General features: G+C 30.7%; 1 protein-coding gene across 1 annotated transcript; it reads right to left on the reverse strand.

Moving 5' to 3' along the window:
* Positions 1 to 12,062: 12,062 nt before the first annotated feature.
* LOC110113025 (abscisic stress-ripening protein 5) lies at positions 12,063 to 13,915 on the reverse strand. The gene is made up of 2 exons (XM_020845433.2): positions 13,453 to 13,915; positions 12,063 to 12,495 (listed from the first exon to the last, which is right to left on the reverse strand). Exons 1-2 carry the CDS (start codon positions 13,840 to 13,842, stop codon positions 12,313 to 12,315), a joined length of 573 nt encoding a protein of 190 aa, XP_020701092.1. The 5' UTR covers positions 13,843 to 13,915; the 3' UTR covers positions 12,063 to 12,312.
* Positions 13,916 to 16,653: the final 2,738 nt, after the last annotated feature.

Genomic DNA, 16,653 nt, shown 5'->3' on the forward strand with positions numbered 1-16,653 from the left:
GTGATGGAAGATTTTTATTTCTTTGAAATTAGTGCAAAAGGAACGGTTTATCTAGACCGGAGTGCTACGAGAAGGTTGGTTGTCATTGCCTCATTGGGAAAAAATCGTACAGAGAGAGAGAGAGAGAAGGGTGTGTGTGGATAAGGAAGAAGAAGCCTCCAACGACTTTCACGTGTGTGGTCCTGAAATGATTTGGACCAATTTGTTAAATTCCGAAGTTTGTAGGCTGAATTCAATATCTGATTTTGGAGAAACTATTTTGTGAAGTTATGAGACGGTTTGGAGGCGAATCAGAATGCGTCATATTATCCGGTACATAGCGATACATAACACAGGTACACAGTTAAAAAGTGACATGATGCGTCATGATTCGCCTCTGGTTTTGACACTACGTGCAGCTCACCTTAATGAATTGGCTGAGTACTTGCGTATATGATTTATGTATGAATTTATTTATTTTTACTCAAAAATCTTAAAAAAAAAAATGAAAAAGAGAAAAATGGCACTATGAGAGATCTGTGAAGATTTTAATATGACACATTATGGATATTGAATATTGTTGTGTAAGATAAAGAGCTTTGCAGCCTAACTTTGAATGATATTTCAACATTCAAACAAATAAAAGAAAAAGGGATGCGAAAGTAATAAGAGACCAAAATTTTTACGTGGAAAATCCTGAAAAAAAGAAAAAAATCATAGTGCAAAGTCAAGTTTGAATGATTCCACTAGTTTTGATGATTGATTACAAATAATATCCCTCTTTGGAGGAGAGTGCTAGCTTAATGTAGCAAATACTCATTTTATATAGCTCATTACATAGAATTTGTTTTTAAAAGAGTGTTAACATGTTTGTTTGGGCGTTAGTAGGATTATAGTCTACTGCAACTCGAGCTCATAAGTTTATATTTTTAATGATAACAAATATTGTGATTCACATCCTTATATCTAATGATAGTGCTCAAAAGGATCGTAGTAGAGCGACGGTGGTCAGAAGGAAGTCCAGCGGTAGTCGGCAGACAGGTGGAAGTCCGACGATGATTGGTACAGTGGTCAGGCGGTGCAAGCTTGAGAAATTAAGAGAGCTCCTTTATTTTTCATATTTTCCTCCCCTTTTTGTGATGAATGATGGGTCTATTTATAGTATTTTTTGGAGTGGCATAACTAGTAAATAGGGAGAAGATCAACGACATGTTGAGAGTATTTCAATGGACGACTGATATCAACTTTCTCAATCTTGGATCATTTATTGAGCATTTGAGTCTCTTAATGATTTCAATTTTTGACAATCTTAGGCTCGTTAGGTTCTTCTCGTCGAGCCACTTGATTTGACTATAAGCATGTCACATTTGATCATCTAATTAATGTTCTGAAGCTTTTAAATAGGTTTTAATTGGGTCCTCGATTTGGATCCATTTGGGTTTGGATTGGACCAATTTAGGTGTCGTTGAGTTCGTCTTTTTTAAACGTTCAATTTGACTATATATTTGCTAAAACTGATATTGAATTGTTCTTGAATTAATTAATCACATAAAGATTCTTTATCTATAAATTTCTCCATATATCTAAGGAATTTAGACAACTCCATACTAATCATTTGTCTGAAAATATGAAATTTCTATATCTTTTTAAAGAGAAATATGTTGAGAATTCTCTGGAAGTCAATCTTTTTTTTTTATTATCTTTTAAAAAAATAAAATTAATTAATTAATATTTATATTACAAATAAGAAGTAACTAACCTTTGATTTAAATAATGAGCTAAACAATATAGAGTTGTATTACTTTTGCTCCACTTATTCTCCAAAATAGCATGAAAATGCTCTAATAAAAACTTGAATCTTTATTATTTGACAACATTTCTTGTCAACATATTGCTTCCTTCACTTTAGATACCCACATCTCATAAATCAAATAAAGTATGACTACTTTGTATCCTCAATTTTGAACATGTTATAAATAGGAACAACATATGATAGAATATAACCATCAATATCTTATCACAAATCAACAAGTCACAAATATTGCCTTTCCAATATCATCCTTGCCATAACATAATCATTTTTCACTCATTTTCATCACATGAACTATATTTTTTAATTGTTTATTTTTCTCGATATTACAACAACTGAAGCAAAATGAGTATCACCAATAATAAGCATTTTTAATATTGAGAAATAATAGAAAATAAAATTCTTTACAAAATGATTTACAATAAAAATTTTGATCAAAGTATCATCTTTAGCAACAATTGTGATTCAAAAATATTCATTATAAGTAATCTTATTAGACTCAACATTTTTTGTAGCACTGATGTTCTTAAAAGTATGGTTGAGAATATGCATAATACATATTGTCCAATAATTTTAGGAAATATTTGCCAAAATGCTAACATGATGCCTTACAAATTGGAACATTATCACTTAATTAATTAAGTTAAAAATAAAGAACTAATACCTTAAAGAGGATTGGGTAGAAAAGTGATACAATCATATAATTGATATTTTGTCTTCTTTGAGGGTTAGTCTATCTATCACACACAAAAGTAATACTTTCTCTGTCATGTATTTTTTGTATGTTCAATTAACTTCTCAATTGTAGACTTCCCCCCTTTGCAACTTTGGCATAATAGCATTGTATTTGTTGGCTAATTAGTGGATGAGGTCGTTGAACTTTTTGGCATAAAGTTTGATTACAAATCTTATTAATAGTAAAATTATATATATATATATATATATATATATATATATATATATATATATATATATATATATATATTATATATATATATATATATAACCTTCATATCAAAAAAATTATAGATCTAATAAAAAAAAAATATAGATCAATGAAAGAATAGATGAAATACAATAAAAATTCATCCACGAGAGTTGATGGACATCCTAAGCAGAATACGGTGAAAGTGGAGAGAATGAAGCAAAAAAAGTGACGTACCTTTCTTAATATGTTGGTTAGAATTTTTGAGTTAAGGTTGTGTATTTTTATATATGTGTGAATTTGCCTTAATTAGCCTTAACCTGTTTGATATATATATTTGATAGGCGGTCGGGCGGTGCTAGCTTGAGAAAGCAAGAGAGATCCTTTATTTTTCATATATTTCTCCCCCTTTTGTGAAGAATGAGGGGACTATTTATAGTATTTTTTTCGTGTGACAAAACTAGTAAATAGTGAGAAGATCAAGGACACATTGGGAGTATTTCAATGGAAAGCCAATATCAACTCGCTCAAGCTTGGATCATTTAATTATCAAGCATTTGAGTGTCTTAATGATTTCAAATCTTTGCAAACTTAGGCTCATTAGATTCATCTTGTCGAACCATAATTTCTTACAAATTATTATGAAAATTTAGGATCAATGATTCCCTTATTTCTAAATTAAAAATACATGAAAAAGATATTGTAATAATTAGCATCCTACCCATTATTTTTTTCAACCAAGGTCAATCTCCTGGTTGGAGAAGGACATGTAATACAAAATGGCTTGGCGAATCAACTATTTAATGGGGGATTTGGAACGATTCCTCATATTTGTGGTAGGATGATTGGTCTAATGTTAGATCTCTTGACTCTCACTTCAACACTCATTCTACATCCTCATTTCGGGTGTCTTCATTAAGAATGACAAATGGTGTAATAACATTCTCCTAGAGTATGTTCCTCAAAGCATGGTGGATATCATTTATGATCACATTCCTATTAATATATAGTAATTGCAATGATTAACTTATTTTTTATTTTTTTTAGATGGTGAATTCAACTTAAATAAAGTGTGGAATTATTTTTAATCTAAGAGAGACTATACTCTATATTTGATAAAATCTAGAATTCCTCTACTCCTTTGAGCTTCTCTATTTTCACTTGGAGACAACTGTAAGGTTTTATTCATGTTAATATCAAATTAAAAGAAACAGGTTTTTTTTTTTTTTTTCTTCTAAATAGTCAATGTTACTATCATATTGAAACTTAAGACATATCTTTTTTAATGGCCTAGTTACTACTAGGGTCTAGTTTGAATTGGATAATGATCTTGACATAAAAGTTTGAATTAATATTAATAATTTCTTCTACTTTTTAGCTAGTTGGTTTCATAATAAAGTTAAAGGTCATATTCTTATTGTCATCCCTTTGGTCATTTTCTGGCTCTTATTGAATGAAAAGAATGATAGTAAGCATAATGGTGTTAAAATGAGTTATGATAGGGTTATTTATACCTTGAAATATAAAATTCAACAACTCTTTAATGCCAATGCTTTGACTCCAAAGCAATTTAAAGGGAAGAGTGCTTGGTCTATTTTCTACAAAATTGATTGTGGCAATATTGATATGGCCTCTATTCCTAAAATTGTGAGGTGGTATAAACATACAACTAAATATGAGTTTAAACTTAATATTGGTGGTTATGTCTCCAGTGATGGTTTTGATTGTGGTAGTTTAATTCAAGATCATGAAGGTAAGCTTCAGTTTGGTTTTACTACCAACATTCCCAAATGTAAAGTAATTTGTGTTGAGTTGACTACTTTAATTTAAGGGGCTTATGTTTTGTATTGATTACAACATTCTGAATATTTGAATTGAAATGGACTCAAAAGTACTAATCTCTTTATTTAGTGCTAAAAATGTCATAATGTAGTATTTTTTTATTTAACAAAACATTGGACTTTCTTTGAAAATTTAAATATAGAATTACTCGTATTTTGAGGGAAGGTAATGCTTGTGCTGATTGGTTGGCAAAAGAATGTTCCAAGAGTTGTGGTACTATTTTGTTTAATATAAACACATCTCCTACTATTCTGAAAGGTAGAATCAATCTTGATGCTTTAGGTGTTTCATATGTCAGAAAGTAACTTCTTCTTTGTTGATTACCATTCTTACTTTGTATTGTTTTGTTATGGTGCCTTTTTATGAAGATTCTGGTTGTTTTTTATCTTCTGATTTGGCATATTCTTTAGCAATGCATTTTGATCAATTTTTAATTAATTGCTACCTATTTTTCATTTGGGATGTTTGTCTATATCATGATCATACATTTTTTATTTTCCTTTATAAGTACTATTCTCTTTAGTCGGTTGAATTTGATTTCCTCATTGATTCTCTGTTTTACATATATGTTTGCTCTTAGTCTCCTAATGATGATGCTTTTGTGATGATTTCTTAGTTGTTTAAGTTCCCACTACGCTACAACTCAAATAATTTGATTCTTTGTTTTTTTTTTTCTCTCTTATGGCATTTATGTTTTATGGGGAATCTACATTTGCTCATATTTATCCTCTAGTTTCTAAGTGTTTATTATTATGTTGTTGATGATTTTACCACAAGCAATCAAATCTAGTACTTTATGAGAAAAATATATTATTATTATTATTATTTTTAGATCACTTATAAAATGTGAATTTATATATGGATAAAACCTTGCTCTACTCATTATGTGCTTTCTCCATCCTACATTTTCAGTAAATCATATTTTCTTATTTGTATGTGTGTGTCTCTCTTTATCTGGTCATGGGCTTTTCGTTCATTAAATCTAGGATATTTTGGTCCCTCTAGTTTGCATATTATGCTTGTCGTGTTTGGGCTATTTACCTCTTTTCAGACATTTTTCTATTTTGCATCATTTCATGATGTTGTTCGAATGTTTTGGTATTGCTTATATAGGTTGTCTTCTATTTCAGTTGATAGTTTGGTGTTTCTTTTATATTGGCACTGCATCTCGAATGATAGTTGGCTTTTGATTGGTCTTTTATTTTGCACATTCATGTGTCCCCTGTAATGTACTATTGCTGATGTGATTCGCCTATGTTAATCTAGGGTCATTCTTACTAGGTACACATCTAATCTTGTTCTATGATTTTTTGTTTGTTGTCGTTTGTCTTTAAATTTGCAGGATGTGCCTAATTGACCTATCTTATGGTCCGTGCTTTGGATTTTTGGTTGCTCATAATGTACTTTTTGGGTTAAGGCTCCTTTCCTGCATTTTTTTTTTTATTTTTTTTGCTTCATGTATTTAGATTGGGATCTCTAACTCAATAGGTTTTGATTTCATTTTATATCGTATCTCTTTAAGCATTTAGCGAGTTTGTGATTCCTTTAAAGACTACTTATCCCTATTTTTGTTGATATAAAATTAATATTTTCACAAAAAAAAAATTACTACAAATAATAATAATGATGAACTAACACTTCCTCACATAAGACTCTTCTTCACATGAATCTAACCATTTGATCTCCCCCAAAAAAATATTTTTTTTCTTTAGTATACAGAAATGGACGTGGCAATTTTTTAATTAAGAAACTTAATTAAACTAATCGGCAAACCTAATTACATCCTTACTGCTAAGCACTTTGTGTTAAGTGGTAGTTAACATAATCAACTAAAATCTAAAATATCAACGTCTAGATCCTTCCAAAAGCTGGATTGACACCGTGCCCACATGCCACGAAGCGACTTTAATGGCAAAACCTCCCCCAGTTAAGGCCTGCTAATGAAGGATTATTACGTTATTTATTTTTTATATTGATTTTAATTAGAGATATAACAAGTCGTCGTTGATTAATTATTTTCCTTTCCCATCATAATTACTGATATGTAATTAAGTGGACCAATTAGTTGCTATCATGATTTAATGATCCATTAATGCGGAAGCATCCTTGTGGCTATAGAAGGATATTTCAAGAGTTTTCATTGTCTTAAGGTGTAATTTTGGTGTTTTGGTTGAGTCATTGAGCAAAATTTATCTTTTTTATTTATTGGAAATCTTTGGTTTACTTTTAGGAGTGTAATTTTAGAAGTTTTAGATCTAGTAGATGGATTCTGTCTTTGGGCGATCAAGTCATTAAAAAGAGTACATGTTTTAGATATTTCGGGTGATCTATTATTCAAAGCAATGACGAAATAGATATAGATATTATCTCTAGAATTCAAGTTGGATGGTTGAAGTGGAGGAATGCATCGGGTCTATTGTGTGATAGAAAAGTAACCCTCAAACTTAAGAGAAAGTTCTATAAGATGGTGGTGAAACCTACAAATACTTTATAGTGCAGAATGTTGACTATTAAAAAAAGGAGCTAAAATTATGTTAAAGCGTTGCAGAGATTGAGGATGCTCCAGTGGATGTGTGACTTAACACTTAGATCATCTTCATCCAAACTACATACCACTATATGTCGTTCGTCATTCGCTGCATTTGAACTCCAAATATCACGCTAAAATTCGGTAGATGAACCGTGCGACACCAATATTGACGTCAAACTGTTCACCTACGCCAAAAAACCCTCGCTTACGAATTTGCCGAATAAGAGCGATTAAGAGGAGAAAAGCGCACAGAAGAGGAGAGAGATGGTTACCTTCGTAGGGAGCGTGCAAAAGAGAGAAATGAAGTTCGATTGGAGATGAATTACGTCATTTTGATACTAGATTTAAAGCGTAAAATGGATTTTTCGATTGGAGATGCCCTTAGAAATAGAATGTGAAATGAGTATATAAGTCAAAATGTTGAAGTAGCTCTAGATAGATATTAGATTAGATAGTATATGCATTATATCTAATTTGTGTTAAGAAAGGTAGACATAGACCTAGAAAGTCTTGGTTCAAATGTATTAGAAATGATTTTTTATTAGATTTAAATAAGAATTTAACTCCTAATCAAATATAATGGAGAAAAAAGATCAGATAGCCGACCCCATGTAGTGTGATAGAAGCTTGATGATGTTGTTGGTTTATTTTTAGGAAATACAAAATTCTTAAGGTATTTTAATTTTTAACATCTCATATATTTTTTAGCATGAAGTGATCCAATGGGAAATAATTAAGAAATTCAAGTAGCAGCTATTTTATTATCTACTCAACTCTGGCTTTATGTTAATCTTTTGCCATAGCTAAGTTTTTTTGTTTTTCTCTCTTAGATCGGCTTTATTGAATTGTTACCAGAATATCAATCCTTTTGATTTATGCTCCCTCTTTTGATATTCTCAATAAGGCTTCGTTTAGGATGACTTTCTTGATGCTTTTTAAAACAATTTTTTAATATAAATTTGTTAATATTTTTTACTAAAATGCTGCTTAAAAAGCAGTAAGAAAATAACCCCAAATGAAACCTAAATCATATAACTAAAAAATTATCCATTATTACGACCTCCACATCCATCTACAATTTCTCTTGTTGTTATTCAAGTATATTTTGGAAATATAAATTTTTAAGTTCTTTCTCTTGATTTCTATTGATTTATATTTGAGTTTAGAAACCTTATGTGGTTTATCTGTCCTTTAGAATCTTTTTTGACTTTAGAAAGTATAGTCCTTTATCTTTTATCTTTTTTTTTTTTCAAATCTTTTATATTCATCATTAACTACTCTTAAGGAGTCTAGAATGATCCATCAAGACTTACATATAAGGGTCCATGATCTAACTTAAAATTAAGGCATTAAAGCTACTTCAAGTCATCTTAAAGGTATATTGTGTTATCTCCACAATATATCATACAAATATCTCTTCTTTGTATTATGTTATAATGCTAGGGAAAGTTATTGGTGTCAAAATAGATTTTCGGGTCAAGTTTAGGTTGAATCCAGAATTGACCCGGGTCCAAATGGGTTGACCCAAACACGACCTAACCCGCGAACCTGAAACACAGCGAACACGAGTGAGTTCAACTAGAGCAGATGCGTGTAGGGTGTGGCATTGAGGCGCTGGAGTGGGCCTGCAATGGGTGCCTGGACGAACGCGGGATCAGCAAGGGTGAGACAGGGCGCGGGTGCGAGAGGCCGGTGGCAGGGTTGAGCTGGGAGTGTGTACGAGGCAGTATGGCAGGCCGCAGGTGCACCGTTACAGAACTGGAAATGCGTGCACGAGTAAGGGCTGCAAGGTAGGCGGCCGATGTTGCAAGATGCAGGGTCAAGCCTCGAGCGTGGGAGAGGCCGGTGCGAGTGCGACGTGCGCCATGCAAGATGCGGGATCGAATCGAGTGATGCGAGGATCCGTGTCAATTTTAGATTTTCGGTTCAACCTGAACCTTACCATATTTTAAATGAGGGTCAGCAATCTGAACCCGAACAACACCTGTATGTCAAATGGGTTGATCTGCACCAGGAATTTTTCAGGACGTCGGATTCGAGATGAGGATCAGAAATCCGAACCCGAACAACACTTGTATGTCAAATGGGTTGGTCTGAACCAAAAAAATTTTCAAGTCGGATTCGAGTCGAGTCAAATATTGACACCCCAAGTGAAAATTGAGGGCCTTTTACTCTTTGGTATATGCTTCTATAACAATGAAAGCTAATCTTAAGCTGTAGAGAAGTTTGCCAAATTACTTAGATTTCATTTGTGATAGTTTTTTTATTATTTTCTTAAGGTGGAGATTTGTTTATTTTTGTCCAATTTTAGCTATTTTGTTCATTCGATTTATCCTACCTACTGCCTATTGTTATAAGTAGAGGTACATTGAGTTTTTTGTAAAGGGTAGGGAAAATTAAATAATGCTTTAGTTCTATTATGACACCTTTAGATTCAGCATCTGGATTGACATGTTCTGACCCGATTGGAAAAGCCACAAAAAGATGATTTGGGGAGAAAGAAGAGAATTTTTTTAGCCCCCGCTTCAAGTCATTTTCAGCCGTCAGCTCAGTTCAGAAAGTTGTCTGGATCGAGATAGGTCACACTACGTCTATCTCAATTTTTAAAATTATGAAAATTTTATCTAATTTTTTAATTAAATTTATTTTTTTGTCATCGAAAAATAGGGATAACTTTGCACTAGTAAAGATTTCACTGTGTAACTTTCATGTGTTATAAAAATTGAGATTTTGATCACTTTGAATATTTTTCTAAAATTTTATAATTGGGATTTTGAAATTTTTAATGAATATTTGGAATAGAAAATAATTCAAACTCTAAAAAAATAATGTTGAACAATTAAAGTCTAAAAATAGTGTTCTTTACGATCCTTGGTAATTTGGTTATTTATTTAAAAATTTCATTTTTACTTAATAGGGTTTTCTGTTGTCTATCATTATAGAATATTATGCAATCTTGACGCATGCTCAATTACACTTTAAATGTTATAATATAACGAAAAATGTGCATATATGATTAAATTATATCTACTAAGATAGATAAGGGGCTTTAATCCTTTTATATTTTGTTTGTGTCAGGAGATACTCTAGTGCCTATAAGGTATATTATGATTGTTATAAGTCATGTTCTGATGCCTACCGATATGTTCTAGTGCTATAAACATAAAATAGAGTCATAAAAGGTCATAATCCTTTGAGATTCTATTTTGCTCTGAGAAATGTGATATGAACTACTCTATGATATAAATTACAATTTATTTATCTACTCGGTAATAATGTTATTTAAATAATTGAATGGTCTTTATAATCTTATTATATTTCTCACTACAATGATCTATTAAACTGCATTTAACTATTTTTAAATAGTCAATAAAATGTTTAATAAAAAATTGAAAATTTAGATTCAGGTCTACTGAGCTGTTATAGCTCACTGTGATTTTGCTTCTAATTTTTAGAATCCGAGAAAAATGAGCTGATTAATTAGCAATTCATGACCTATCAGAGTTTATTTTGTTGATTTTGTACAGTTATTGTTAGTTTATCATGTAGTTTTGTAGCTTTTGCATATAACCATATATTATACAAAATGTAGATACTTTTTGATGAAATGAAGAAATATTTTGGATGAATTTATATTTAGTATGTGGATGTTTAGTAGCTCAATAGAAAATGAATATTAGAAGAGAATCTAAAATATTCTAAAATTAGATCTTGAGATTTGTCTGTCATATCTATTTTCCTCCTAAAAATCTATTCTCCCTCTCTCTTTCTTCCCTCACTCTCCCTTTACATTCAAGAATCATCCTCTTCTCCAAGAAATTCCTAACAAAAGTCATCCCAAATGAAGCTTTAGACTGTGGGGTTTTTCATCTATAGTGCAAATGAAAAAGCATTATATATTCTCTGACAAGAACTTTAAAAATTAGGAAAAATAAAGAAACAAAATATAACAATGGAGTCTTCTTCCAAAGGAATAAAATGTTATCAATACAACAAATTTGGATAAATTAAAAGAAATTATGAGGTCAAGTTAATAGAAGGAAATATTATCATGACTAATGATGTTTCTAAAGAATAGTATTAATAGGGAAGATATTTCATTGTAACACCTATATGACTCCTTAGGATGGATTGCTGACTCTGATTGTTAGAATCTCATTAAAGATATGAATCCAAATTTAAAAACTTTAAAAACTATGAAGGAAGTTATTCTATTATTCTTATATAAAAGATTATCATAAAGTTTTAAAAAATGAGTGCATTGATGCTTAATGATTTCGGAATTGATCCTTTGATCACACTCAAAATTGGGTATCATCTACATGATTTGAAGAAAAATCTCTTTTCAAAAGAAAATGCAATGGATGCTGAAATCATAAAGCATACAAAATGCCCTTCTAAATCAAATCTCCTCAAGACTTCTTAATGAAGATACATCTCTCTCAATCTCTCTAGGTTTATGTATCTTGTTTTGTATTGTATCTTATATAATTCAGCGGGCAGATTCAGTCTTATTTTTTAGGATGGACAAATTTATTTTATTTTTCATTAAAATTTATAAATTTAAAAAATAATTAAAAAATTACATATATAATTTCATCATACACATTCATTATATAATTTATATTATTTGTAAATGAATCTATATAAAATTGCTATGTTTGCTCTATGCTCTATCAACCAGCCTAAATTGATGGGCAAACAACACGAGATGAATCATATTAGGACAAAATTTTATTTTTGAGGGAGGAAAATTTTAAAAATTACCCCGTCTACTACTGAGACAAATGCCAACAATTAAAATACTTGAAAATGCCATAGGATTTGTAGTTAGTTGCCATGTTAATTTCTCATGGTTCATAAGCAGACCTTGCATTTAGTATGGTGCAGTACTAAGGGGTGTACAGTCTCTGAACATTTATCTAATAATATTGACTACTGTGCTTCCTCCATTAATAAACCATAAGCTTTTGAAGTATTCAATGGCCCACATCATTTAACATCAAAGGATAGTAACAGACAAAGCAAATGCTACTATAGATTGAGTAGAAAAGAGAGCCCCACAAAACTCGGCTCTTATTTACAAAACAACTCAGTAAAACACCACAGGAAATCATCAACACAGCGACAAAGATAACATGCAAGCAGGATACAAACAGATTTGTAACCAAAAACCAAACATGTAAGCATAATTAATTAAAGTGGATAAACAAACAAGTCTCTTAATTAGAAGAAGTGATGCTTCTTCTTCCCCTCGGCCTCCTCTTCCTCTTCCTTGGCTTCCTTCTTCTCGTGGTGCTCATGGAAAGCATAGCCACCTGAAGCCACGCCCACAGCTGCTGCAACCTCCTCTTCTATCTTATGCCTGTGCCCTTGCTCTGGATGCTTCTTGGACTCATGTTTCTCGTACTGTTCAACAATAATCAGTATTAAATTTAAAAAAATTTATGAAATAGTCCCTTGCATCAATAATTAAAAATTGGGGGATTTGCATACTTACAACGATTTTATTTTATGTTATTTAAAATCTAATATTAAAAATTTTAATATTACATTCTTATCATTCATATCAAATATATATATATCACTCTTATATTTCATTCTTATCACTTATAACATTCTATAAAGTTTAATATTTCATTTCATGTGCTCATATTTGTTTTATGAGTGGTCGGTAAATAATACTAAATTTTAGGCATTAGATATGTAAATAACATGAAATAAAGTGGTATGTATGTAAATTCCCCTAAATTGGATTCTATATATCCTCTTTTATTAAAGAAAAAAAAAAAAAGAATATTATAGCACGATAAATTATTTAAAATCATAATTTATTAGAATACTATTTCAATACTTTTTTTCATTTCTTTCAAATAATTTTTTTCTGATTTGAATTTCATATTTTATAATCATCTAATTGTTTTAATTATTGAAAATTTTCATTCTTTTTCAAATAATATAATTCTGAAATTACATATTTCTAAATTTTGAGTACAATATTTTCAAAATATAGAATTCTGAAATTTTTATTTATATATATATTTTTATGGGTAATTTTTTTTTTTATAAAAAAATTTTAAAATTTACCCATAGAAATATAAAAATAAAAAATTCACAACGTTGTTCTGTAGAGCTCGAGCTCCTCCAAGTTTTCAGGTATTATTGTATTGGCAGGTATTATTCTGTGCACTAGTTATATATTATTTACCGTCAGCTTTTCGCAATTTTAATATTATAATTGAAGTATTAAAATAATACATAAATAAATATAAAAATTAAAAAATTATATAATATTCATGTAAAAAAATAAATAAATAACAGAAAATCATTGAGGAAATAATGGAATACATAAGTGGATATATATACCAGAGCAAAGGCACCGGCGGCGAGGGCTCCCGCCTCGCCCAAGTGTTCCTTCTTCTTATGCTCCTTCGTCTCCTTCTCATAATCAGCGACAGTAGTCTCCTCAGTTTTATATGCGGTATAGCCGCCGCCATACCCCGTGTTATCGGAGTAACCGCCGCCGCCGGCGTTATAATCTGTGGTCTCGGTGTAACCGCCAGTGCCTCCATAACCTTGGTTATCTGAGTAACCTCCACCAGTTCCGCCGTAACCGTCGCCGGAGGCGCTATAATCTGTCTTTTGACCATAGCCGTCCCCTCCGCCGGTGGGGTAGCTGGCTTCGTCGAAGCGCTTCTCCTCCTCCTCCTTGTGGTGGTGGCCGAAGTGGTGGTGGTGGTGGTGCTCCTCAGACATCGTATTAATGGGTTCGGATAAGGAAAGGATTAGTGGGAGTTGATTAATGATGGCTTGAGGTGATCGAACGGTATCGGTGGGGTATTTATAGGGGGATAGAAGAGAGGATTGGGATGGACGGTGCTGATTTGATGAATCAGGATTGGAAATGGTTGTGGAATAATGGAGTTTTGCGTGGCTATCCGGCCGCCGCATATGCAAATAAAATCTGGGCTTTATTTTCTATGATATTATTTGTGTTAAAAGAAAATTTTATATATATATATATATATAATTTTTTTTTTCAAATTCAAACAATCATTAACATATGCTTAAGACAAGGGACGGATCCAGCTTCTTTTTATAGGGTGGGCAAGAAAATTTTTTTTTATAGGGGATGGCAAAAAATGATTAGAATTGATAAAATTATGACAAAAAAAAATTTTAAGAGGGGGCAAAATATCCAAAATATTCCAAAATATACCCTCTAAAATATAAAATTTTATTTTTGAGTACTATGGGGATCTGCCCATGCTTAAGACCGTGCACGATCTTCACGGGTGTGCATGGAATGATAAAAAAAAAAAAAGAAAGAAATATAATTCCATAATTTGCACATTATAATTAAAAGTTTAAAAATAAAAAGTAAGTTTGAAAGATCATGGTATGTGAAAAAGCTAAATTTGAGTAAGCTTAATCTTAAATTTTTATTGTTAGGCTTGACTCATTAAATAAATAAGTGAAATTTTTTTCTATTTTTTGTGCTGGTTTACTTTAACTTATTTGAACTTTTAAATATGTCTATTGTAATGTTTTAAAAGCGAACACATTTAAATTTTAAATGCTTACATTCAAAATAAGCGTCTCGATAAGAGAAAAATAACGAGCCTAAAATCTTTTATTTTTAAGGTCATTAAAAGACTTAAATGCTAAAAGAATGATTTATAATATTACTGTAACTTGATTACAGCCACTTAATTACCACCTCTAAACTACTATTGCATCATTCATTTTGCACTCAATATGACTAAATTTACTTTTCTTGTTGCAATAAAAGAGTGAGACCAATTTCAACGCTTAACATCACTTATAAAGTTGATGCAACTAACATATCTAGGCTTCATTATCTTTTTTTGCTAGCAATATTGGCATGGGTCATCACCTACAAGGCTAATGTACGTAATCAGCACCAATATTAATCAACTTAATTTATCACCAATAATGTTGTATACATCATTGCCAATAAAATCTATATATGTAACACTTCAGAATCAAATTTGGAAGAACCGTCTATTTATCATTTTAAGAATATAACAAAATTTTTATAAATTATCAATATAAATAATAACCAGCAAAAGTACGTAAATTATATACATCAAGATATTTTACTATTTATTCACCCAAAATATCATTTACACTAGCTAGAAAATCACTCTACAAAAAAATGAAAGAAAATACATAACCAATATTTAAAGAAAACCTGAGAATCTCTAACAATCTCGCTCCAACTAGTCCTAGTCTATTCTCTAACATGAAATAATTAAAAATTCATATAATGAGCTCAAAAGTCCAGTAGTAATCCAAAACTCATTAAAACTTTCAATGCAATAACTAAATATTCAATATGATATGCTCAGTATAATATAATCAATGGCAATCAATATAGTTAATAACCAAATATTATTAAAAAAACTCAAAATGATTACTAATAAAAGCAGTTAATCATTATAATGAATCTAAAAAATAATAATTTATATAAAATTCAATAAATCGGTAAAACAACTATGCAAAAATTATTCATAAATCACTAAAGAAACCTAGCTTATATATTCATATGTATCATTTATTTATGTATTATCAATGAATTCAATATTGCTAATAATATTAATGTATCTTTTAATATCATCAGTGCTATCAATATTTGCATGCATCAATGTATGATTTAGCAAGACAGAACATCCAACTTTAATGTAGTGTTTTTAACATCTCTTATCTTAACTGATTTCGAGTTGGTTATAAGTCATATCAATTATCACTTATCTAATTAATTAATTATCATATTCAATTAATCATGTGACTTCATTAAATAATTAAAGAGTCATCACTCTCTTCTTGACTGCATAATCGGTCATCTGTTATAGGTTATAACCAGAATAACACCACAAACAATCTTTAAATAATATTTAAACAAATGTCCGTCAGTCAATCCTATTAATCCATTTTATGGTGCTAATAGTCAGTCTTTCTTGCTTATGTAAATGTCACAGTTAAAATACAGTAGGAAATAATCAATTCTGTATAATATAAAAAATTTAATTATATATATATACACACGCATGGTTTTTTGTGACGAGGAAGCACTGTCCTTAGGCCAGTTGAAAACCACCGAATCGATATAGCATTGCAACCCACACCAATTTACACTGGCCAACATTTAAGACTTTCACTTGCTTGCTAAAGGTTCGAACCAGGGACCTAGGCTTTTGCCAGCCGGCTACTCACCACCGGACAAGCAGCAGCGGGTATCAACAATAGTTCGCACAAGTGTGAACAAAGAGGGAGACATGAAAAAGCTGGTTGAAAAAAAAAATATAGTACAAAATTTTAATTTTTAAACTAAAACTCTATTTTTTTAAAAAAACAATAGAAAAGTCGTTTCAAATGAAGCTTAAAGGTTTGAAAACTAAAATTTCGTTTGAGACAGTCTTCTTATTGCTTCTTAAAGCAGTATTTTATTTTGTACTAAAAAATTGTTTTAAAAATTAAAAAAAAAACTGTCCCAAATGGAAGCCTAAGGCTTAATTTGAAATCTCAAGAGATTGTTGACGCGTG

This window comes from Dendrobium catenatum, unplaced genomic scaffold, assembly GCF_001605985.2.
Source record: "Dendrobium catenatum unplaced genomic scaffold, ASM160598v2 fragScaff_scaffold_1220, whole genome shotgun sequence".
Classification (NCBI taxonomy): Eukaryota; Viridiplantae; Streptophyta; class Magnoliopsida; order Asparagales; family Orchidaceae; genus Dendrobium; species Dendrobium catenatum.